Source organism: Zootoca vivipara, chromosome 8 (genome assembly GCF_965207765.1).
Source record: "Zootoca vivipara chromosome 8, rZooViv2.hap1.1, whole genome shotgun sequence".
In the NCBI taxonomy this organism is placed as follows: domain Eukaryota; kingdom Metazoa; phylum Chordata; class Lepidosauria; order Squamata; family Lacertidae; genus Zootoca; species Zootoca vivipara.
The window spans coordinates 61,480,124-61,506,897 of NC_142591.1; the positions used below are offsets into that span (position 1 = coordinate 61,480,124).

General features: G+C 41.0%; 1 protein-coding gene across 1 annotated transcript in view; it reads right to left on the reverse strand.

Moving 5' to 3' along the window:
• MMP16 (matrix metallopeptidase 16) overlaps window positions 1–26,774 on the reverse strand; it is a 181,452-nt gene that overhangs the window by 48,409 nt on the left and 106,269 nt on the right. Inside the window, exons 5-6 of the mRNA XM_035125050.3 lie at window positions 19,150–19,311; window positions 15,153–15,367 (exon numbers count right to left, since the gene is read on the reverse strand). Of these exons, the coding sequence (XP_034980941.1) occupies window positions 15,153–15,367; window positions 19,150–19,311 (377 nt within the window). The remainder of the gene's footprint in view (window positions 1–15,152; window positions 15,368–19,149; window positions 19,312–26,774) is intronic.

Here is a 26,774-nt window from a genome sequence, read left to right on the forward strand (position 1 = left end):
ACGTCCTCCCGACAGATGTCAAAGACGAAAACAACTACCAGACTTTTAGAAGACATCTGAAGGCAGCCCTGTTCAGGGAGGCTTTTAATGTTTAATAGATTACTGTGTTTTATTTTTTTGTTGGAAGCCGCCCAGAGTGGCTGGGGAAACCCAGCCAGATGGGCGGGGTATAAATGATAAATTATTATTATTATTATTATTATTATTATTATTATTATTATTATTATTATTATTTTTATTATAACATAATTACATTCATAATGCGATTCTCAATGCAAACAGCTTTTTAAAAAGTAAGCTTGCAAGGGGTCTTCCAAAGGACTCCAGGGACTCCAAAAATGTATTTGGTGATGCCAAAATCTTCTTCTGTGAACAATCAGTACAGTTTTATTCAGAGCACCTCTGCAGAACCCCAACTAAATTATCTTTATTACATCTGTCTTGTTAAAAGCCAATATAAATAATGGTGGCTGCACTGATTCCCAGCCTGGTTGCTGGCACTGGTACAATCCCACAAACACTCCAATCTGATATGAGTTGGGGGCATCAGACTGTATTATTTGGCTATAAAATAGAGGGGGGGACATATAAAAGGAAATAATATTGAAGATTAAGTCAAGGACTCTCCTTTGTATTCAGAATCAGGCTCCAAAATGCCAACTCTACTAGCTACAGCTTTAGTAGGTCTTTGAAATTTCTATTGCTTGTTTTTTTATAGGAACCTGAGTCAAGAACATTAGCTCTTTTGCTGCAATCTCACAAAGCCAATTGGATCTTTAAAGCAGTGAAATGGTCGAAGTCATTTCGAATTAAATAGGGTGTAAATGTAAGTGATTCAAGAAGTGGACGGCAATGGGGAACGCACACATTACACCATTCATTTGATAACTGCAGGTACAGCTTTTCTACCTGCCTGCAGTTGTCATGAACCACTGCCCCTTAGTTCATTAGAAGCATGACCCAACACAACAGGAGTCAAGCTGGGAGGGGATAAAGACCATTCTGCACCTGTTTTCATTCAATACAAGTCCATTTAGGGGATCAGCTGCACTTTTTCAGCAGGTCCAATTCCTACCCTGCAGACACATCATTCTGTGCAGACTAAACAACTCCCATAGCTGACATCATGAACAGGCTACCTCCTCCTAAAGCACCCTTTCCCATCCTGGAGTCCACAGATACTGTTGCATTACAACTCCCATCATCCCTAGAAGCAGGGCCAGTGGTCAGGGATGGTGGGAGTTGTAGTCCAACTGCACCTGGAGACCCAAGGTTGAGAAAGGCTGTCCTAAAGTGTCCTGGAGAATGAAGCCTCTGCCTTTTTCTAGGATGCTTCCTGTGGTCCAGATTGCATGCTGCATCCTAAAGCCAGGAGCATGGGGTGCTCCCCCTTGAGGCTGGGGCTACACATTACAACCAAGCTGTGCCCAGCACCAGAAGCAGTTGTCCCACCACGTCTCTTTCCCCTCTCCCTCGTGTAACATTCATGACATAGCATCATCATGTTTTGAATCAATCAATCAATCAATCAATCAATGTTTTGAAATCCCCTTCCAGTTGCTGGGGGAAGGAAATGAACAGCATGATGACAATAGATCTCACCTCTCCCCTTCTAAGCTCATAGGGGAGAGAGGACAGGGAAAAGAAGATGCGAGAAAGTGCCAGAACTGTGGCTTAGTGCCAGCAGACGAATTACATAGGTGATGATCTTGCCTGAGTATTCAGACCTTTCAGATTCAAATTAAAAGGGACATCTAGAGGGTGACTGGCTATGCATTAACATTGGAACAAAAAAACCAATGCTGTTGGAATTTAACTAAAGTTAAAGATTTAAATATACCCCGAGTATGTCGTATAACATGTAACAGTTAGATGCAGCAACTGAACTAGTCATAGCCCCCAAACAGGGACGTCTCAAGAATACCAAGACCACAACTACAAAGACGACTGTGGTTTTGCAGTTATCATAATGAATGAAATTGCCTGACTGAGATTGAATGGAACAGAAACCAAAGATCTGTGATTTGAGTGATGTCTTTATTGAATTTTGGAAAGGTGTGCACAATTTTGAGATCAGTACTAAGATCTGCTTTTCTATAAAGTAATATTTTGGAGGGCGGGGTTGTAATGTGGTTCCCCCCCTAATTTGATGATTTATACTCTTGACCCACATATTTTTATATATTTGTGATTTGTAATCATTAATATTGTTTAAGTATGAATAAACTAAAACAAACAAATCCTGAAACTTTCTCTCTTTTCAGCACAAAGTGGCATGTCCTATTATTCCCTCTTCTACCTGCTGTACCTACTTTTTTCCACCTCTTGCCACGTTACAGACCCAGCTTTTTCATTTCCTTTTTATTTCCAAAGATAAGAAGCCTTTAATGTTCATAATTTCATTTTATTTCTCTCCTACACTGAGCCCCACTCTCTCTTATTTCCCACCAATAATCTAATCTTGGGTTCCCTGTTTCTAAATTTGTGTCCTGCAAGTTTGTTGGAACCCCAGTATGAAAAAACTCAGCACATTTCATTAAAGAACTGAATTTTTAAGTCTTGGATTTAGAGGCTCAGGCCCTCTAAAAATATCCATTTTCATGCAAAAGAAACAAAATTGCAATTCAGTAGCACCAATCTGTTAAAAATGCTTGTGTACTTCTATTTTTCTAAGAATACATATTCAATATAGTTACGTACTTGAGGATTAGTCATGCTGATAATATAGATATGGAAACTAAATAGGAACTATCATGCAATCATACAATCAGACACCTGCTATGCTTCCAGTTAATCAGTGTTATTTTTGCAGTATTTTCAATATGAAATCATTATTCATTTTTTTCTACATAGCTGGTCAGTATATCATCATCATCATCATCATCATCAACTACAACAACAGCTTTTCACAGACTTTTTAAAAATGGGAAAGTGTAATTTTTATTACCTGTTTGTATATGTGTTATTTATAAAGTAATGAATAAAAAACTGGTCCTTACTCCATGAAACTTCAAAATCTTACAAATTCACAATAAAAACTTTGAGCCCATGTAACCTAAACTGAAGGGACGCGGGTGGTGCTGTGGGTTAAACCACAGAGCCTAGGGCTTGCCGATCAGAGGGTTGGCGGTTTGAATCCCTGTGGTGGGATGAGCTCCCGTTGCTAAGTCCCAGCTCCTGCCAACCTAGCAGTCGAAAGCACGTCAAAGTGCAAGTAGATAAATAGGTACTGCTACAGCGGGAAGGTAAACAGCATTTCTGTGTGCTGCTCTGGTTCGCCAGAAGTGGCTTTGTCATGCTGGCCACATGACCTGGAAGCTGTACGCCGGCTCCCTCGGCCAATAAAGCGAGATGAGCGCCGCAACCCCAGAGTCGGTCACAACTGGACCTAATGGTCAGGGGTCCCTTTACCTTTACCTAACCTAAACTGAAGACAGACTTCTATACCGATGCTTATGGACAGTGAATACAATAATCCACTGCTGTATGTCAGAAGTAAATTCCATTAAGTTCAACAAGACTTACTCAAATAGCCTAGATAACATTGATTATCATGGCATGGAATATATGACCAAGTAATAAGAAATAATGGAGAACCAACATCCCAAGGAGGTCATCAATAATGTGAGAACACATGGCTGGAATTACTTCCCATCAATGGCCTAACAATGTACAGCACAGCTAGTGGTTTCAGAGCTTGGACTGTCCATTGGACTGTCCATAACACTTAAGTATGTGAGATACAGTGGTACCTTGGTTTGAAACCGTTTTGGATTACAACCACGCCAAACCCGGAAGTGTGTGTCCCTTTTTTTGGAATTACAACCCATTTTTTTATTACAACCTTTTTTCTTTTTGGATTACAACCCATTTTGGGGGGGGAGGCCCCATTGGCGAAAGTGTACCTTGGGTTACAACCTCTTTTAGTTTACAACCGGATCTCCGGAACAAATTATGGTTATAAATCAAGGTACCACTGTATAGCAATATTGTTTATTTGTAAGGACCTGATTGCCCAGCCTGATACTCCTTCTCAATGCTGGTGTGGATAAAAAGCCATAATTCAATAAAAAGATTTTCATTTTCTGACAACTGTTTTAAAATATCTTAATTCAAAACTAAGGGAGTAATAATCTATGGATGGCATTCCAGGAAATGCAACTCTGTATATCAGTGTGGTATAGTGGTTAAGAGCAGTAGACTACAAGACTACTGGTGAACCGGGTTCGCGTCTCCGCTCCTCCACATACAGCTGCAGCGTGACCTTGGGCTAGTCACACTTCTTTGAAGTCTCTCAGCCTCACTCACCTCACAGAGTGTTTGTTGTGGGGGAGGAAGGGAAAGGAGAATGTTAGCCGCTTTGAGACCCGTTAGGGTAGTGATCAAGCGGGATATCAAATCCAAACTCTTCTTCTTCTCTTCTTCATTCATGAAGGTCATCTAGGTAATTGTCTACCTTAGCTTTGGGTTACCAAAGTCTGGGCTATGGCCATACTAATCAGCAGCACAAATATCAAGTTTCAGCGATAATACTATTTCATCCATCCCACCACAGAAAAGGTCCATGATTATCTACATAAGTAATGTATTTCTCCTAAAAATGGAACACAAAGAAAAGTTAGCTTAGCAAATAGGCATGGGAGTGTGCAATTCTTCAGATATTTGGACCGAAGGAGCAGTTTGTGCTATCTCTGTGCTGCTCGCTTCGAATCTCCCGCCCACCCTCCGCTTTCTTTAGGCCCCTTTGCTTTGACCTTGCAGTGCCTGTCTAGGGGTCGCCTGTATTCAGGGGCCTGGTAGGAATTTTGCCACTTGGCTGATTGGCTGTTGTCAGGTGGTTTTTGCCTACCATGCTGCAATTAGTCACAACTTGTAAGGTTGCGGCTAGTCATTGGTTCAAATAAATTGGTCGAGGGGTACAGATTTTGGCTGGGCCTGACCCTCATGTGATTGCTGTTGCCATATAGAAGTATTCCGTTAAAGGAATCCTGGGGCTCCACATGTTTGTCTGTTTATCCCCGCTAGGGGTCAGGACCACGCATGAGCCTCGGGGAGCATCTGGGGAGAGGACAAAGAAGGGCTTGTGCCCCCTGCCCCGTCCTCTCTCAGGGGGTGCTTACTTACTGACTCCCCTACTAGGCTAGAGGGAGTCAGATCTGTCCCAAGCGGGAGACAGATGGCTGGGAACCAATAACTAAGCAACCACTCACATTTTGATTGTATTTTAATTAAAAAGTTGTGGCCAAATTTTAATGCCAAAAACCTTAACAAAAATTATGGTGTCTGTGTAAGTTATTGGGGGGTCCTCTTGGGGCCTCGGCACGCAAATATACAGCTCACATACAAAGACATAGAAAACAGAGTGTGGGATTAACTCAATTCCAAGAGGAGGGTTTCACTTCCAGCCAAGCGTGATGGGATGTTATGAACTATGCTTTTTATATCTTCTGCAATTAATCAAGCTTATGTTTTGTAAAATTGTGTTAATCTTCTATGATCATTACAAGCTTTAAAAAGAAAGGGGGAAAAATCCAGTTATAGGAACATTTGCTACAAATTATGTAAGGGGTACTCTAATAAATTATTTTTTCATTCAAAAGTCCTCTCCCATCTTTGAATAAGCATGATTAATTAACATAAATAGGGATAATACCTCTGCAGCTGAACATATTATTGTGTTATACTATTTCGAGAAATATGTACATGCCCATATGTATTATTCAGATGTAAAGGCAACTGAAACTAGAGAAGTGTTCCCAAGGGAGTGAAAGCAACTCCATTAAAGATGCTGTTCTGAAGGAATTGTCTGAGGCTTGCAATATTTCCAAATGCAACAAGACAAGCACAACAACTAAATGAAGACTAACAGTGGTCAAGGGCCATTATGTGCTTTGCTCCCTTCCCTGCCAGCCCACAAAAACAAAACCTAAACAGCATCACACATTGCACAGAAAATAGTGCTAGCTAAAACTCAAAATTAAATGCAACTGTGATCAAGGGCAAATTATGCAGAATTAATTATACCTTATTTAGAAGCAGAAGTTTACATGGACACTATAGTCACATCCGCACCATGCACTGAAAGCATATGGCTCCCCACCACCACCAAAAAAATAAATAAATCCTGGGAACTGTAGTTTGTTAAGGATGCTGGAAATTGTAGCCCTGTGGGTGATGAGCTAGAGTTCCCAGGATTCTTTGGGGGGGGGGCATGTGCTTTCATTCCACGGTGTGGATGTGACATGGTAAGACAAGGAAAACAAGGAATAAATCAATTTGGGAAGGACTGGGATTTCAAGAAATTTCGAAATGTGCAATAAGGAATGGTAAGATGTAACTCATGTTCTAGTGTAGGCACTGAGGAAACTCTTATAGACCCCAATCTTCTTGAAAGTAAATGGTCTCCAAAATTACAGAGTAAGGAATGGATGCCTACCGTTTAGCGAGAGATTCAATAAAGGGGTGGAGTGTGTGATTTTTTCAGAGTGGGAGCAAAATTTCTTGAGGTTCAGTGTCACTGACAGCAGCGGTTCTGCATCTTTTTTATTGGTTTTTCGAAGGGGTAGAATAGGACTGCTGCCTTAGTGTCAGTGAACATCTTCTCTGCAGCCGCTAGCTACCATTTTCTCCACCAGAATGATTTAGCTTCGTACCACAGCATTTGTGGAAATCATAGCTGCCAAGTCTCCCATATTCCCTGGGAAACCCCCGTTTTTCCAGCTGTCCCCAGCCGAAAAAATGATTTTTTTTTGTTTTTTCCCGGTTTATTCTGTCGCGGCGGCCATTTCGGAACTGGGCAGAGCATGCTCAGAAGCGACTTTTGATGCTGCTTTGCCCAGTTCCAAAATGGCTGCAGTGTGACTTCTGGTGTGGTGGCCATTTTGGAACAGGGCAGAACAGCATCAGAAGTCGCTTCTGAGCATGCTCCGCCCAGTTCCAAAATGGCGGCAGTGCTACTTCCGGTCCGCTACTTCCGGTCCAGTCCCTTATTTCTCAGGCCAGAACTTGGCAGCTATGGTGGAAATAGGAGTGGTTGCTAGGAGGTGTTGCCACCCCCACTCCACCCCACCCCCCAAAACTCTTGGAACAGAGCTTTTTTACAGAGGAAAGTTATGTTGTTGCCACTACCAGAGAAAACAGCAAAATATAATAGGTTGTCAGTTTCTGCTGCTGCCTAGGGAAAGCCTGCTGAATCTTAATTATTATGATTTCGCTGCTTCCTAAAAAGAATATCCCCACCACAGTTTTGCAAAAAATAAATAAATCCATTGAATGTTGAGCAGAAAGTTCTCCGTTGAGAACTTTAGTTCAGACCTTATTCCTGGTGGTCTCTGGGGTTGTCTTGCAGATTCTCCAACTCCCTGCATGATTGGGTTGAACCATTCAATAAGAAGCAGCCAGATATCATGACTGCAAATGCAGCTTCTGAATCAACCACAATGGCTTCCTCTCTAATCAATGTGTTTAGTATTAGGGTCTCATATATTGAGTGGAAAAGTCAAGAGAACAAGGGTGTAAAAACCCTGAAGTGTTACTGTTACTTACACTTACTAGTGTGCTTCCAGAGGCAATTCCAATTGCTTCTCAAAACGTCTACCTAAATTAGTTGAGAGGCTATCGTTTTGTAGTAACAAGAAAATTTAATTAAGCCTTGTGCTTGACGTGCTCTTGCAATTATTCCCCTTGGTTCCATTATAATGTATTGTTAATACTACAAGATAACACTTGTTTGTGGTAAAAAAAAACCTGAAGAAACGTCTCAGTGTAATTTTAGATTATTCCTTGCTGTGAATATTTGTAATTATTTTTGTCAATTATGCACTTTTTTTGTTCTCCCGCCAACAGAATATTTTTAATCAGTTCATGCAGTGAACAGATTTGAAAGCAACCTTTCCTCTAGGGCCCTTAAGCAAGCTGATTCCTAAGAATATAGAATATTTTCTATGAGATCTACATTTGATCTATACTAAGAGCGATTTTGTTTGACTAATTGCACAGACCTTTGGGGGTGCAGAAGCACCACCTTCAAATAAAACATCAGCTAACCTTTTGACCTTTGCTTGACATGTGTCTATGCATGTAGCCGCTGTTAAAGGAATCAAAATGGATTTCTGTAAAGCTGTCTATTATTTTTATTAATTTCTGAATCGCCTTTCACATGAGTCTCAATGCGATCTGGAAACGTAGCATAAAAACAACTGAAAAGAAGATTAGGTTTAAGATACAAAATCTTTGTGCAACAAAAATATCTCCAGTTTCAAAAGCAAATAGTAGATCTGTTGTATCTCATGATTAAGGGACTCGGAACGAGGTGCAGGTTGAAATCTCTTAGCACAGTCCCTCAAATTTCCACATCCTACTGCACTTTGCCTTGTCTCTCTATTGCATTAATCATGGTTAATGGTAACCAGAATTTCACCCCAAACTAAGAACTATCATCTGTAGCCATTTTCAATCACTGCTTTCAAATCACATGCATATTTATTATTATTATTATTATTATTATTATTATTATTATTATTATTATTATTAATACCCCGCCTATCTGGCTGGGTTTCCCCAGCCACTCTGGGCGGCTTCCAACAAAATATTAAAATACAATAGTCTGTCAAACATTAAAAGCTTTCCTAAACAGGGCTGCCTTCAGATGACTTCCCACCTCTGTCATCTTCCACTGACCTATTGGCAGTGTCAGCACTAGCTTTCCCTCCGACATTGTCCTCTACTCCAGGCCATAGCTGCCAAGTTTTCCCTTTTCTCATGAGGAAGCCTATTCAGCATAAGGGAATATCCCTTAAAAAAAGGGATAACTTGGCAGCTATGCTCCAGGCATGTCCAACTCCCAAGAGACTGTGATCTACTCCCAGTATAAAAAAAAACAAACTGGCAGTGATCTACCCATTGTCATTGGAGGGAGGAGGAGCGTGCTTGGGGTGGGTGGATTGCCCAGAGTTATTGAGCTTTTTTTTTAGGAGGGTAGTACCCACAGTTGTTGAGCTTTTTGGGAGGAGGATTGCACAGAGTCTTTCAGTTTTTTCCCTGTAACTTTTTCTACACGGTAAGCATCCCGTGATCTACCAGGATCAGCCAGGGATCACACGGTGGCTCGCAGTCTACTGGTTGGATATCCCTGCTCTGCTCCACTGAGCAGCTGCTACAATCTCTGAAACTCTACTCCAGAAGAGCAGCAGGGCTGCAGGAATCGTGGTAGGTCTTGAACAGTTGAGACCATCTCTGCTTTAAGAGGAATCCCCTGGTGCTTTTGGTGTTGTATGGAGTCCATCATTTCAACAGCTGATACAACTGGGCGGGGAAGAGAGCCGCAAATGAACTCCAGATGTGTTTCAGTGCGGTCCTTCCTGTATTTTTTCCGCAACTGTACTGATGCCACAAACTGACTCCATGTGAAAAGGGGTGATTAGGCAGTCTAGCTATCCATTGTGGAGCTAGAAAGTGGGGAGAATTTCCAAGGTATTATTTGGCTGTTGAAGACAACATTCGGCTGAATTCCCAAAGAAACCTCCCCTGCCCTGTTTGTCCAAGCAGCTAAGGAGATGATGTCAGTATTAGGTGCTCCAGATATTGGGCAGTCTGAGGGGAGCAGGTGATGGGGGGGAAGCTTTCATAAAATAAACCATGGTTTGATAATCTGTGGGACAATTTGTGGTTTGTTTCCGGGAAACTATATATAGCCACTATATCTGTATTAATGGGGTATGATATTTAATTTTCAGGACTGCATTAGATGACTGCCCGCTGAAAGTCCAGCTGATTCTATTTCACTCTTGCGTTCATTATTCTAAAAAAAGATTACTAATTGTTTCTTTCAATCGCTCAAAAGTAAAACCCGCTTACGTGAGCGTTCTGTGCAATTTTGACCTTCTCTCTAACTGCCACACAGTTCAGCAGTAAAATGTACTGCTCCACTACTGGAATCCCAAGTTTTTATTTGAATAACATACTTCTGTAGAAATTTCCCAGGCTGCTATTGACAGGCCAGACATTCACAGAGTCAAGCAATCACAAGACAGCTATATTAACAATCTTAAAGAGGTATGGGATAAATAAATACCTATCACTTTAGAAACAATAATAATAAAATACTAGTGCTGCTCCTTCCCTCCTCAATGCCACTTTATCCTCCATTCTTAATCTTTAATTTCCTATCCCCAAGTCCCTTTATAGTGAAATTACTAATCTGCTAATGAGAAACAGCATATTCATCAAAACCAATTAATGTCACATTTCACTTGTTTGCAGTGAGACCTTCTCTCTCTACCCCCTTCCATTCAGTTTAATAGGGCTGTTGCTGTTAATGCTCAATCTAAAATGGAATTTTAATTACATGCACAGAGTTTCCTATGAAAGATAGTGCAGACTAAACTAATGGGCAGAGGTGACGACAGCTACCATTTCACCGCAATAAAGTCAAATTTGGTCTGTCTTACGCTGCAGGAAGAAAGACGTTGCAATGTTTCTTGACAGCTGCAGTGATAGAAAACATATTTTGCTTGAATTGCTGAAGAAGCACATGTTAATTCTTTGCAAAATATTTTGTCGCTAGCCAAAGAATACTCTTTATGAGGAAAATAAAGCAGGACTCTATAGGCAAGCCAGTGTGCACATTAGGTTTAATCTGCTAGGAGCCCTGTGGCTGCCTGCATTCAAGGCGAGTCCTGCTCAGAGTAGACCCATTGAAAATAATGAGCAAAACTAACTTAGGTCTATTAATTTCAATGTGTCTACTTTGAAGTGACTACAACACCTGGTTTCAAAATCCCACTCAGCCATGAAACGTATTGAGTGGCATTGGAACAAGCTATTGTTTCTCAGTCAAATCACTTCACAAAGTAAAATGGAAAACCACCAAAAGCACATTGAAAGAAGGGTGAGATACAAATGAATAGACTGAACAGTACTCGAAGAGGGAAGCAGGGAAACAGATGATTTCAAAGTTGGAATAAAAGGGAAGTGGGTAGCCTAGCCTAGATACAATTAAATCCACCCAAGAAGAAAATGTATAGCATCCCACCCCAATCCAAGCAGGGAGCCACTGACCTGCTCTCCTGCATAATCCACATATAATGACCAAGCACCGCCCTTCTCTAGGATAATTTGGAACACTCATGTTTTGATTTCATGCCAAACCACTTAGAAGTTAGACTACACTCAAGCATTTAACATTTTGTTAAATAAATAAAAACAAATGCATAGTACTAAATGTATACATTGTACTACTTTGAACCTATGCTGGATATAAAGATGGTTGAATTGTATATAACAACTGAACAGGCACAAAAAGACAACTATGGGTGATATTCAAGTTTTACTCTGAGTAGAACCACTGAAATTAATGAATCCGAGTAAGTTAGGACCATCAATTTCAATAGGTCTGAATACCACCCCAGAGTTGTGCATTACGACCATTTATCAGGTAACTGAATACCATGCAGTATTTTAAATCAATGGTATCAATTTATTGTTCTTTCCTCCTATCTATCTATCATCTCAACCATTTACATACTGCTTCACACCTCAGTCTGTAAGCCAGGTGTGGGGAATCTTTAGCTCAATCCATGGCCATATTTGCTAGGGCTGGTGGGAGTTGTAATTGAGCAACAACTGGAGGTCCAAAGGTTCCTCACACCTGCTCTAAGCAAGGTAAGGTAAGGTTTAAAAAGTTACAATAAGAAAAAATCAGTTATCCATAAGTTCAGAAAACATACTTAAAATGCCTGTTGAAATTAAAAATAAAACTTTCCATTAGGTACTGCACATTCAAGAGTGAGGAGGCTTCTCTGATCTCAACAGGGGTTCCACAGAGTTGGGCCCAGAGTACCTGAACACATGGCTCCTGGTGGATACAAGCCATACATCTGGGCCATGAGGCATCCTCTGAAGATCTCGGTGACCGATTGGGGATATAAGGAGTCAGGCACTTAAAGTATCCTGGAGCCAGGATGTTAAGAGTCTTGTAAATGAATAAGAGAATCTTGAACTTTTCTCGGTATCATATCAGCAGCTTCTGCAAACTTTTTATGTGTGGGGCCCAACAACAGTCTAACTGTTGTTAGTATCTTGAAGGAGCTGGAGCTTCCTGCCCAGGACCAGGGGTACCCAGACATAGAGCACATTGAAATAATGAGCACTCACACCTGATAATGTGGGTGCCCTTTGAGGGATCATGCACGGTGCTACAGTTCCTAGGGAACTTATTAATAGATGGGGGCTGGCCTGCTTCTCAGTGTATTATCTGGAGGTTCACGCCCAGCCTCAGTTATCAAGTTTCTTGCTGGGAGGTGGGGCCAGCCCCATTTATAATAGGCGGTGGAGCCGACAATACCCTGGCAGTCGGCTCTGGAGATTCACCCTCCCTCTGTTTTATATTTTCTTGTATTTTCTCTGTTTAATATTTTCTTGTTTACAGGTTAACTTTTTCTTCCTGTTTAGCGGGCGCTGCTACGGTCTTTGACTCGTTGCTGTTGAAGGACCGGGAAGAAATTTTCCTGCATTGGCAGGTTTTGTCTTCCCCATAGCAATTCTCCACAACTTTGGCAGTTATGGCCTTGGGTGGAATCCTTTAATCTTTCTTCTCTATGGGGGGATTGGTGTCTCACCCCACTGTGGTGGCGATTCCAGGGTCCCCCTCTTAAAAGGGTTATATATATGGGTGTCACTGGCCATACACCGAAAGGTTGTCAGTGAACTACCCTGCATGTGGGGATATGGGCTGGGCTGCCTGCTACACTTAGATCTCGCAGAGCACCCACATATCCCATTTACTCTGATGTGCCCCAGTTCCCCTGGCTGGGGGGCTGGGAGTGATACACACCTAAGGCCTAAGCCAAGGTCTTCCTACATTTGGAAGTTTAATAAAGTTGTGGCCTAATTTTTAATTCCATAACATTGTCGGAGTCTTTATTCCTTTCTTAAGATCCCTGGGGTCTGGGGCTGTCGCGCCTGGTCACACAACAGTGTCTTAAGGTAACCAATGCATGAAACATCATGGCCAGCTGTAGCTGCCATACTAATGAAACAACCCCTGTGTTGCAGACTTGAGTAAAATACCAAAAAAAGAGAGGAGGCAACACGTCGACCAATTCCACGGGCGAAATATATCTGTTGTTATCTTTGCAAAATATAACAACATGCGAGACAGTGATCCAAGGTAATCATACTGTTTCGGTTTGGTCTACTTCAGTTTTTTAACTTAGAGTTTGTACGCAATCTGCGAAACAGGGGTCATACACAGAAAGTTCCATTGAATTAAATGGGGCTTACTTCTTAGTAGACCTGTATACCATAATCAGTCACATGAAACTAGTCTGCCTGAATAACTACTGTTATTATTTTATAATTAAAAGATAGAACCTGGATAGAAATTACAATTGATCTCTTTGTCTAAAGTCACAGGCTTAGGCAAGGAACAAGATTAGTATTAGTGATGCACTGAATAATTTAGCTGTGTGTAAAACAAATTAGGGCATGTTCCTTTGTTCATAAGATGGATGGTGCAACAAAGAGGTAGGTATTTTAATATCCTGCTTAATGTCAACTTAGAAAATGAGATTCTTCCTTAACCTTTCCGCTTCATTCACAAAGATGGATGGGCACAAGGCCCTACTAAGAAAAGCACACAAATGTTTGAGGAGATGATTCAAAGAGTTGGGGCAACTCTTAGAAGTGGGAATCAAAGAAGTAAGTCACAATTTAAAAAAGGAAAATATGCTCTTTATGCTTTCAACTGAATACTTGAAATGAAATTATATAGAATCACCTACGTACACGTTATGTATTTTGTGAAAAGGAGTAACCACAGGAAGCCATGACGTACATTCTGTTAAGTGGCACTATTATGTAATGCTTAGTTACCTAAAGCATTTCAATTTAATCAACTCCAAAATGCTTTAACTCTTGAGATGTTTTCACTGAAGCTGCATTCAACCTTTGTGTTGAAGATGCTGGTCTTCCATGACCAGTTCCCATGACAAATTTCAATGAGTCCAATGACATATTATGCAAAATGACAGAATCACCTGGGTTGAATCACCATTGGCTGTGGATTATGGCGAAAAGTACCTATGCAAATCCATCAATCCACTTGATGTATAATACGAAACACTGCCAATGTAAAGTTACCCCTCCAAGGGGTAGCATTGAATTGGTATTGAGAACAGAATTTCAGTCAGTAGGAAGGAGACAAACATTCATACATCTGATCCTTTCTTTCTTTCTTCTTTCTTTTGTTCACACAAAGTCTCTTCCCATACTTCCTGGAGTATATCAACATTCATTGTAGAAAAGAGGTCACCAACCTTTTTAGGTAGGTGGGCACACTGGGATTTTTCAGCTAAATAATATAGATTATGCTCCTGTGCTTAATATGGAGAATTTGCAGAACACTATCCCTCAGAAAACTCATTGAACGAACTGACTGATACATTTTGGCAACATCACAGGATGGTGTGCCAGATCGATATCCTTTTCCAGTAATGAGATTTGCTTTGGTTTGTTGTGTTTGAATCATTAGTGAAATCTTTGCTCCACCACGCCTGCCCAAAAGGCTTTCCAGTCCACAGGATGTCACCATATGGATGCATCTCCAAACAATATGACAACTGAACCAACCAAAGAGCAGCAACAGCACAAAAAGCCCACAACACCTGTGAAGGGCCTCTTATAACACAGGCTTCCACTGGGGGAAAAAAATGTATCAAGACAACCACAGCACAATGACAAGCAGCCTTTATAAAGGGACTGATCTAATTATAAAGTTAAATTACAGGGTTCTTGTAAAGAAAACACAATAACAGCAATGAGCCTGGAAGTGGCTAAGTTCCCAACAAAATCATCCCTATTAGCTTCTATTCATGACTTGAATTATGCCTTTTTATCTCTGCACAGCATTCAGCATTTACTTACCATTAAATTTTGAAGCATTGCAACTTTCTGCTGACATTAATTCATTCCCCAAAAATAGAAGACTCCAGCCTTTCCTCTGTTAGACATTTAAGCCATTCAGGTGTTTATTTTCTAGTTTCTTTCTTGAGCAGCAAGAAAGCTCAGGAGTAGAGGCATGATGAATGAGAGGTGGTTTTCGAAAAGGCAGAAATGTTGTCACTTAATCTAACAATAAAAGAGCGGCCTCCTACCTTGAAAACAAACATTTCCCGGCGAAGAATGGCTAGAGTGTTAAAATTTCCATCGCAGATGTTGGGCTTGGCTCCAGGGTAAGAAGGCTTGTCTCCTGTGGGCGGCCGTGGAGGTTTAGGCCTGTCATTCTTCCGTGGATCTGCTGGAGGGACAGAACGATGTGGGGGCACTGTTGGCAGAGGTCTTGTTGGTGGCGGGAGTTTGTCAGGTGGCCCTTTGGGGAGGAAAAATGATACTAGCAGATTAACGTCTAGGAGACTGCATATTGTTCAGTTGATGATGCCATGAGCTGAATTGCATAGCAGCTGCAAATTAAACCCCCATGAAACAAGAAAATACACACAGAAAATCAGGTGAATAAAGGGAGCTGATATCTCAACAGTGGATTGCTTGTGGCCCTTAAAACTATGGTGTGGCTGAGTTCCACAGCCTTTATCGCCAATCCTACCAATTAATTGGGATGGAAATGTTCAAACAGTAATCTGCAGTTAAAGCTTAAGTTAATTAATCACACTTGAGTAGCTGATTAGAGCTTGCAGCCCGGTAACTTTTTCCATTTTTCTTTTTTTAAAAAAATGATTGCTAAACTTCTTAGCAGCAGAGATAAGTCTTAATACACGGTAGCAAAAAATGTCTGCTGCCAGTGTATTTCCTTCTTTACTATAAATTGGGAAATGGACAAATTGGAATTAGTTGCTAGCTTCAAGGCCAGACTACTCACACTGAATTAATTAGATCTAATCAACTTTGCATAATTCCGGTCATGCTGAATGTGCATAATTTGGATTACTGAAGTTTTGCTATTTTGATTTGCTGTAAGTTACCATAGCTCCAGCTATTTTATACTGTCTTGTTCACTGAAGCCAAATTATACTTCGGGCAACCACTACTCTCCCTGGACAAGAAGTTCTCAAAGAAGAACCTGTGTATAACTGATTCTGAACAGCTGGTACCTGATTAAAATTGGGATCTAATGGCAAACTTGTGTTTGGACTGCATCATTCTAGACTGCAGGTTTCACTGAACATCCGTTTCCTCTGCCAAGGAAGCCATCACTGTGGTTTACAAAAGTAGGCATGGTGTGAAATAAGTGGAGATATGCATTTCTCTTCCTCTCAAAGAACACTACAATTTGCGGTCATCCACTGAAATTGACTGGCAGTAGATTCAGGGAAGACAAAAACATGCAAAATTCATGCAAAATGTAGTTAAGTTGTGGACTCTCCTGCCACAAGTTATTTGCTAAGGACAACAACCTGTGGGTTAGAGCAGGTGTGGAGAACCTTTTTCTCTCCAGACATTCCTGAGCTAAAGCATCAATCACTGCTGACCATTGGCCATGTTTCCTGGGGTTGATGAGAGGGCAATATCTGGAGGGTCAAAGGTTCCCCACACCTGGACTGGAGAATTTCATTTGACAGATCCATGGATAATCTTTTGATTGTCCTGGTTAAATGAAACCACCAGGTTTGGAGTGCTGGTTGCTAGAAGACACTTAGTAGTTATGGTGTCATGCCGTGGGGTGGGGGACCAAAGGTGGCTTACAGTTTTAAACTACTAAAACAAATACAATGGTATGAGATCCTTGGCCTGGGCTTCCTTACTTCTGCTGGCCAGGGATGCTGGGAGTTCTAGCCCACCTTAAGTCCACTCTGGGTATGACATTGTTGAATACAACCCTAAATACCTATTGACAAAACCTCCATAACAGCTATCTGATTCAGTCCACAGCTTCTTACCTAAGGTAACCAATGAACCAGTGAGCAATATTTAATCTAAATAGTAAAATAAAGACAATTGTTGATTTTATCCCTGTGGCAGCAGAATCAGGTATCTTCCAGAAGACAATATCTGGTTGGAAAAAAATGCTAAATCCAAACTAAAGTTTCCACATGCTATTTGCTAGTGATGTCATGTTTAACTTCCCAAGGGCAATGAAAGTCTTCAAAGTACAGCTTACAGCTGCTAGATACTGGTATTTAGTATGAAGGGAAAATAACCTTGTCTGGCCCTTCTGTCTAGACTCGTGAGGTCATAGAAAACATCTTCTTCTGCTTAACCACACAGGAGAGACCCAACCATTTAATTTCCTCTGTGGAACAGCCTGGATATGATAACACATATGCAACAGAGTGACATCTACCATGCTGCTCCTATATTATCTTATATCAATGCACCCAGTGCACTGCACCCAGTTCAACAGGGCACATAGGAGCAAGTGAATATTCCTCTCTGCCTGAAGCGGCTTGCAAACTAAAACACACACACACACACACATCTCAGAAAAGAAAGAAAGTAAAAGAGAGAGAAAGGAGAAGGAACAGCAAACATTATGGTGCAAATAAAAGTCTTAAACAGAAGTTTAAATCAAACTTTAAAATACAAGAAGCCACAATGAATAAATGAACAGAAATCAAAGACGTCGGAAGGCAAATTAAAAAATGGCCGTGCTGATCCTACACCATTTTGGTACCTGGAGTGGGGAGGGAAGTGCAAACCCAAATGATGTGCCCATCCCCATCCCCTCTAATGATATGTCTTTTCTGAATTTATCTCTGCATGGATCTAAATTGCATTCGGGGAATCATGCAGAATATTTGAAAGCCTTTGGGCAAACCTCAACCCTGAAAAGGGTTGCTGTGGTGATTTACTACCTTAGCAGTGGTATCGGCTCAGAATAAATACTACTTGTTTTGCTTATCTTTAGGGGCATGATCTGGCATTTCTATCACTTAATGGAGAGAGGGACTCAATTTGCCTGGTGTGAAAGAAAAAAGAAAAAGGAATTTTGTTTGATGAACTTCTGTAAGGATATATTGGAATGAGTCAAGAGAGGAGCCCAGTTGGTAGAGCATGACTCTCTTAATCTTGGGGTCGTGAGTTAGAGCCCCATGTTAGGTGAAAGATTCCTGCACTGCAGGGGATTGGACTAGACAATCCTCACGGTCCCTTCCAACTCCACAATTTTGTGATTCTGTGAGTTAAGTGCAAGCAAGTGCTTCAGTGAAGCAATCAAATGGAAAGGATGGCTGGAGTGAAGAAGGACCAGGAGCTGAAAACAAATGAAGACTGAACCAATGGTTTGCCCTGGAGGAAGTCAGCTTGCTATGGTCCTAAGACAACTAGAGCAGATATAAGCAATAAGACAGAAGAAAGAGGAAAGAGGAGGGCAAAGGAAAGAGGAAATATTAAAATTTTAAGAGAAGTCTAAGTTCTCCTTGAATAAAAAATATTTGTACTACTTGGTTAAATATTTAAGAACATTGTTCCTGTTAAGTGTGGGTTTCAGTTCAATTTGTTAACAGTATCTGAAACATGGTGGTTTGGTAAAAGCCCTTGGCTTTATCTCACAGAATCAAAACCCCTTCAAGGAAATGAATACAAACAACAAGAACAAAGAGCTATTGTAGTTTGCATGTTCATATTTGTTCAGTTGTTCAGCACAACCCTCAAGCTACAAAGCCTAACTCAAAATTGTAACGTAATTCCCAGAAATGTTTAAGAGACAACTACCCCTCCTTTTAAAGTTCTAAGCATGCTCTAACACAGGGGTCAGCAAACTTTTTCAGCAGGGGGCCAGTCCACTGTCCCTCAGACCTTGTGGGGGACTGGACTATATTTTGAAAAAAATAATAATGAATGAATTCCTATGACCCACAAATAACCCAGAGATGCATTTTTAATAAAAGGACACATTCTACTCATGAAACACACCGATTCCCAGACCGTCCACTGGCCAGATTTAGAAGGTGATTGGGCCAGATCCGGCCCCCGGGCCTTAGTTTGCCTACCCATACATGGAGCTTTTAAACAAGTGGGTTGCCCCATTCACTTCAATGAAGGGAACAGATAGTGTGCACACAAGGAGTGCATAACCAAATGTGCAACCTTCAATGGACGCATAGTGTGCACAACACTGTAGCAGTGTATATATATTTGGAAGTGACCCATCCCCATTAGAATTTTTTAAATATTTTAAAGAAATAACCAGCATACCATATATCTTTTGGATTCCCTGCAAATCATCATTAGGTAGTTTGAAGTTGTCGGTTTCCATGTACTGGTAAAATGGAGCCATGATGGCAGTAGGGTCATTTGAATGCTCCAGACCTAAAGCATGTCCCAGTTCATGAACTGCAACTAGAAACAAATCATTCCCTGGAGGAAAAGAAGAAAGAAAAGAGGAAAGCTTTAAAACTGCCTTATAAATTCACTGTATTTGACACAAAGCACTTCTTGAATAACTTCAAATCATTTCGCCTACAGTTTACACATGACCACCCCACACTTCCTCAGGCTTTATGAGTCAAAAGCTCCCAAAGGAATCTTAAGTATGCTCTTCTTCTGTGTGATTGACTCGCGTGTGGCTGACTATACGTGTGACGCTGGGAGATAAATAATAACAATTTGATTCAAACCTGGAAAAGGCGGGAAAGAGCTGGAGCGTCCTCTTGGTTCACGAGGAGACCCTCCCCGGAGCCCAAACATGACAGCAGTGAGGGAGGGGGAAACCCCAAAAAGACAAGGCATAGTGAGGTTTTGTTTCGGCTGTTCAGTCTCCCCACCTAGTTGTGAATGCATGTGCTAGCACATCCTCCAGCCTCCAGCCAGCCCTAGAGCAACAATTCTAATTGTGGGTATTTATGGATACAGTATTTTTGGTCTGGATTGGAGAGAGTGTGGCAGAGAGGGAGCTTAAAGGGTGTTGAGAGGGTGATCCCCACTTATGCAATTTTCACTTATTTGTGCTGGGCCCCAGAACATAACCCCCATGTAAGTGGGGGGAAACCTGTACTGGAAATGAATTGAAAGTGAAAAATAATAATAATGATTTCCACAACTATATTTCTGAGGTTTTTTAAACATCTGGGAGCAAACTTTTCATGATACAGTGGTACCTCAGTTTACAAACACAATTGGTTCCGGAAGTCTGTACTTAACCTGAAGCGTACTTAACCTGAAGCGAACTTTCCCATTGAAAGTAATAGAAAGTGGATTAATCCGTTCCAGACGGTCTGTGGAGTACTCAACCTGAAGCATACTTAACCCGAGGTATGAGTGTAATTGGTTCCGGAAGTCTGTACTTAACCTGAAGCGTACTTAACCTGAAGTGAACTTTCCCATTGAAAGTAATGGAAAGTGGATTAATCCGTTCCAGACAGGTCCGCGGAGTACTTAAACTGAAAATACTCAAACCGAGGGGTACGTAAACCGAGGTATGACTGCAAGTTTTTTTTGCCAATTATTATCATTTATTAAATCTGGATACTGCCCTTCATCCGCAGATAACAGGGGATCTCATTTTGTAAAAATGCAAAATGAGAACACAAAATACACAATAAAAACAAGAACAAAAGCAAACCAAAAACCACCTTCCCACAACACATTTAAAAGGACAGAGTGTTAATCAGCGAAAGGCTTGGTTACAGAGAAGCATTTTTGCCAGTGCCTAAAGATAAGTAGGACCCAGGTGGCGCTGTGGTTAAACCACTGAGCCTAGGGCTTGCTGACCACAAGGTCGGCGGTTCGAATCCCTGTGACGGGGTGAGCTCCCGTTGATTGGTCCCAGCTCCTGCCAACCTAGCCGTACGAAAGCATGTCAAAATGCAAGTAGATAAATAGGAACCGCTACAGCGGGAAGGTAAACGGCGTTTCCATGTGCAGCTCTGGTTTGCCAGAAGCGGCTTTGTCATGCTGGCCACATGACCTGGAAGCTGTACGCCGGCTCCCTCGGCCAATAATGTGAGATGAGCGCGCAACCCCAGAGTCGGTCACGACTGGACCTAATGGTCAAGGGTCCCTTTACCTTTAAAGATAAGTAATGAAGGCACCAGGTGAGCCTTACCCCAAATATCCCGAATTGGAGAAGTGCTTACAAAAGCTGAATCATGACATATTACCATGTTAAGTTTCAACAACCCCAGAACTAGACTCTGCAATACAATTGAGGGTTTTATTTTCAAAGCACAAGTTTCACAAATGAGTGTACCAATATATGTTTCAAATGAACGCTCAAGATCCCGGGCAGCTGAAGTAGTGGTATGTGGTGATTGTTGTTATTTAAAAAACTAAGTCTGTTTTGTTTTATGAATCATTCCCTCGAAGCACCATTTTATCAGAGTTCAAGGTCGCTCTTCTGGGTTATGTCTTAGAGCATAGGGGGACAGACTAAATTAACTGAGTGTTCACAATGATGAGAAAGTCAGTCAAGGGGAATTTCAATAGAAATTGGATTGACACTTCCTTGCTTGGATTTAGCTGGTTTGCTTCCTCCCGGAGCATTGTCTCAGAGCTATTTCATTGTCTAAATGAATATACACAATGGGTTTATATGTGAGCCAAGTTTATTCTACTTTACTGTTGTCCTGTCTACCTGTAAAGTCCTGTGAAGCTAAATGACTCAGTATTTTATTTACTTTATAGCATTAATTTATGCACAAAATCCCCTCAAGGTGGAAATAAAATTACATTGCATTCAAAGCTTTGTAATAGTAGTGATACCACTAAGGCAAAGGGGTATAGTTTAAGGTACACACAGCCAGCACCTTGCTGAAGCTAAGCAGTACAGGATCTGGTTTGTGCCTGAATGGGTGACAACAGCAACAAATGTAAGGTTCTGCACTTAGGCAGGGAGAACTACTGGCAAGAACCAGCTGCACAAATATAACTACTGGCTTGCCAATAGTACAGGTGAAAAGGATCTAGGGGTCTTAGTGGGCCACAAGCTGAATATAAGTCAACAGTGTGACGCAGTAGCAAAAAAAGAGCTAATGCTCTTCTAGGCTGCATCAACAGAAGTATAATGTCCAAATCAAGGGAAGTAACAGTGCCACTCTATTCTGTCTTGGTCAGACCACACCTGGAATACTGGGTCCAGTTCTGGGTGCCACAATTTAAGACGGATATTGATAAGCCGGAAGCTGTGCAGAGGGCAACCAATATGATCAAGGGTCTGGGAACCAAGCCTTATGAGGAACAGTTGAAGGAGCTCGGAAAAGAGGAGACTGAGAGGAGATGTGATAGTCATCTACAAATATCTAAAGGACTATCACATAGAAGATGGAGCAAGCTTGTTTTCTGCTACTACACCAGGGGCAAGGACCTGAACCAATGGCTGCAATGAAAGAAAGGAGATTCCGACTAAACATCAGGAAGAACTTTCTACAGTAAGAGCTGCTCAACAGTGCAACAGACTCCCTTGGGAGGTGGTATACTCTACTTCATTGGAGGTTTTTAAGCAGAGGGTAGATGACCATCTGTTTTGGATGCTTTAGTTGAGATTCCACGAGAGAAGAAAAGCAAAATATAAATTGAAGAAAGAAAGAAAGGACCATTGGATGTTTGAAGGCATTCGGAAAACCTGATAAACCACGAACTGACAGCAAAAATAAAAGCTAGTTTCCAGTAACGAGCATATAGTCTTCCTCCCGTAACTACCTTAACCCACTGACCTCCTTTGTAGGCAGTTAGGCAATCTGTGAAATTTACATCCCAGGCACTCATTCATTCATTTCATTTATATACCACTTACCATCCAAAGCATCTTGAAGTGGTTTACAATAACTAAATACAGTACATAAGTGTGTTTAAAGATATACATACACACACAGCCCACAATAAAGCTATGTCAAAGAAATTCATCTAACATGTAACAAAATACATAAAGAATATTTGTGTCCATAAGAATAATATAAATATAATCAGAGCACTACAAGGCAGTATAATATAAAATTTCAAACACCACAACATAGATACAATCATTCACTCAAGCTCACATTACCACTACAAGCATTCACTACCTCAACCAATACCTATGTCAACCACGTACACATGAGGCACTCATACTCAACAATATGACAACTCCCACAACAAAGGGTCACTGCCAAGCATTCATATAAAATGAATGCCTAATAGCTGAGACACTGATATACACATGCCCCTCCCCTGCTGGACTAATAGTCCTCTCCCATCTCTCATCTGAAAAGGGCCCAAATCTATATCAGAGCTGGATCTCACACTTGAGGGAACAAAACTATTTTGATCCACTCCCTCCCAACTATAGTATCACAACATACCCAATACTGCAGAACACCTAAAACACTTGGGGGATTTTGTGTTTTTTGGCATTCTGTCATATTATATTTCGTACCACTGAAAGTTCGGGCACTTTCAGAAGTCAAAATGCTATAAACGATTAAAATAAGAAGATACAATTCAATTTGCGTACTTTGTGATTCTTGGATATAATTCACACAAGCAGTCATACTGGGCATTGAAATCCACCTGTTGCCCTGAAATCGAGTAGCGCTATTATACGTGTTCTCACTGCCTATGTTGCACTGATCATTCCCGTTACCTACTTCTGTGAGGCGTTTAGTGTTCCACAGAGCAGCCAAATATAATTCATGGGTTGCCCACCCCACATTCCATGGAGTAAAAACAAATGTATACATGTTCAAGCCAATGTGGAAATAATAGTTTGCCTGTGACAAATTTAGACAAAGGTTTTCTAATCAAGGTGGGGAATGACTAGACAGGTTGAGGGAGCTGTTGGCTAATCCATAGAGCTATTTCTTTCTAATTAACACTGTGGAGGAAATGCTCTGAACTGTCTGTATTGAACATAAATGTAGCATATAAATTTGGGTGTTATGGGGTTATCTTGTACATGAAGTTACTCTATCATTAAGGGCAACGGCTGGGCAAAAATGTAACGAGGAAGACACATGTGTTATTGATATAGTGAGAACAGGATACCTTTTTTCAAAGCACAGCTAATAATGTATCACGTTGAAAGTGGGCGTTTACACAAGCTGTGTATGGCAAGCAATGTTTCTGTGCAGGCCAGGTGCCATTGAGATGAATGAAAACTTGTGCAGGATCAATGCTCGATCAATTCCACGCTAACTCAACCAGCTAACTTGCATCATTGCTGTATCAGATACCAAGAATGTGAACGTTGCACTTTCAAGCATCTCTGCCTGAAGTCCTCTCTCTCTCTTGCTGTGTCTCAATGCCACATGTGATATATTTCCAGTTGAGACACTTGGTTCCCCCAGGGGATTCATCTCTGAGATTCCGCTGGTGCAGGTTCCTACAGCACAGCTTGGGTCCAGTGTGTCAACTGAGCTGGCAGCAATGTGAAATTTACTAGAAGCTGATTCTCTGCAGTTCAACAGAGGTTGGGATGTTTTTCATAAATTTCTCCTGCCTGCCAGCACACCATCGAAAATGGGGGGAGGGGAGAGACTGAGCCCAGCCTGTATAGATCTGAAGTATGTTTAATATGAACCCTGTGTTTCTACAATACTCAGAAATTGGTGAGCTCTGTTAAAAGACAATTAATTTATATCACTCTATGGGATTTAAGTCACTTTTCAAATCAGGGAGACTGATGAAAAGAGGCCATGGGTGGACATAAATGTGAAAATGTATGCACAAAATGCCAATATTGCAGCTTAATAAGCATGAAGGTTTTCGTCAAGTTTCTAAGAGTTAAAGCAGATGATCTGCAAGTTCCCCATATTATTTAAAATAATGCATAAATCACAAGCTTGCAAAAAAAGTAAAAGGCATGCTCCTTTCCTGAAACTCAGATAAGTAACCTTGATTTTATTCTGCTTCTGAGAGAGACACACACTGCATGTTAAAAATGAAATGAAATGATGTACATTTACAGAAATTTGTGGTAATCTATAAAAGAGGTTGTCTCTGTAAGAAACCATTTGTCCCTCAGCTAAGAATGTGTGGGAATACCAGAGGAGAGAGGTGATTAGCTGTTAAGCTCCTCATCTTCTAAGCCATTTTGACAATGCACAGAAATTACCCTTCCTCAGGATGTTTACAAGGATTTGCCTCTAGTAAAATGTACTGAACTGTAGCCTTCCTAGCTGTCTTCACATCCCTAATGTTGATTCATTCAATCTAATTTAATCCTTGATTAAATCAGATTAGCTAGATTTGGTGATTTGCTAAGCAATTGGGTTAAACTAGATGGAGTACATCTCTATCAGAGGGACACTTTCTATACTGAGATAAAATGACAGCCAGAGAAGGGTAATAACTCTGAAATGAGCATACCTCCTGATTTAAAGAACTCTGCTTACTAGGGACATTGCATGATAGCAATTATTATAACCAATACATTTTTATATAATGTGTGTGTGTTGTTCTGGTTCCCGTCCAAAACCAGCCATTTTTCTGTAGTTAAGTAAATAAAAAAAGTAAAATTTTATTACAGCCATTTAATGGTACAAACTCAGCATCTAGGAAAGAACCAAATTTAATCCAGGTGCTCTTACAAGGCAGAAGAATAGCAACAATACATCTGATCAAAGAACAAAGGAGAAGATTTGAGAGTCCAAATTAGCAACAGGAGTTGCAAGACTACAGGGGATCTGTGATGTTGATCCAATAAGTTTCCCTGCCTACCTGGCAAGCTTGGAAGCAGAGGTGGAGAAAGTCTGGCTCTCGTAAAAAATCCGGCCCCTGTGAGCATTCTTGACCCAGACAAAGGTGCTTTTTTGAGGGAAGCAAGTCTCCTCCCTTCTCTTGATGCACCACCTCTCATTGGGAGAGATTGCTGGGAGCGCCTCCTCTTCAAAACTCTCCTCTCCAGTCACAGCAGGCTGCATCCCTGAGCACCCTTGGGGGAAGGGGTAGCCCCAGGTCTATCACCTCATCAGGTCTGGGTGCACATGGGGGCAGGGGACATTTAATCATGTGGGTTCTGCTACATAGCCTTACACCCCAACTTCTCCTTCGGAGTCCATCACTTTCAGATACCTCCCATTCCTGATCAGATTCCAAGGGCTCAGAGGAACCATAACATTTTGCACACCAAAAGAAAATACTGCTCTGTCATTTACCTCTTGTATTTTATATTCCTATTCCTAGATTTGTTGCTTAAAGTATGATTGAATATTATTCTGGAAATGTCTGCCTTTCTTTGGTCTGAACTCACATTTAGTTTTTATGTACAGTGGTACCTCGGTTTTCAAATGTAATCCATTCCGGAAGACCGTTCGACTTACAAAACATTCGAAACTCGAGGCACAATGATGGTCTGCAGAAAAATGAAAAACAGAACAAAAACGTATACACACAGCAGAAGCCATTCGACTTCCGATGAGTGTTCAAAAATGGAAGCATTTATTTCCAGGTTTTAGGCATTCGAAAACTGAAACGTTTGACTTCCGAGACGTTTGAAAACCAAGGCACCACTGTATTTCTGTTTGTATGGATAAGCATGATTGCACAAGACAGATAGGAATACTTGCCCGGGATTCTTTCAACATACGAGTTTAATAAATAGTCTTTATTTATATAAACATTTTAATACAAAAGCGGCTATCTGAAAACAAATTATAGTATAACTGAATCACATCATCAACCCTAGTTTTTAGAGCTAACCAGTACACACACAAAGAATGAAAAAGGGGAGAAAATGAAAAGGGAATAACATGAATGAGAAAAAAAGAGAAGAGAAATAAGTTTGTTATACGCAAAGTATTTTAAAAAAAGAAAACAAGCACAGAACAGAAGCATGGCAGAATGACAAGGCGATCAATACATGAAGATAGAGTTGCCATGTGTCCTGCTTTACAGAGAACAAGTCCTCT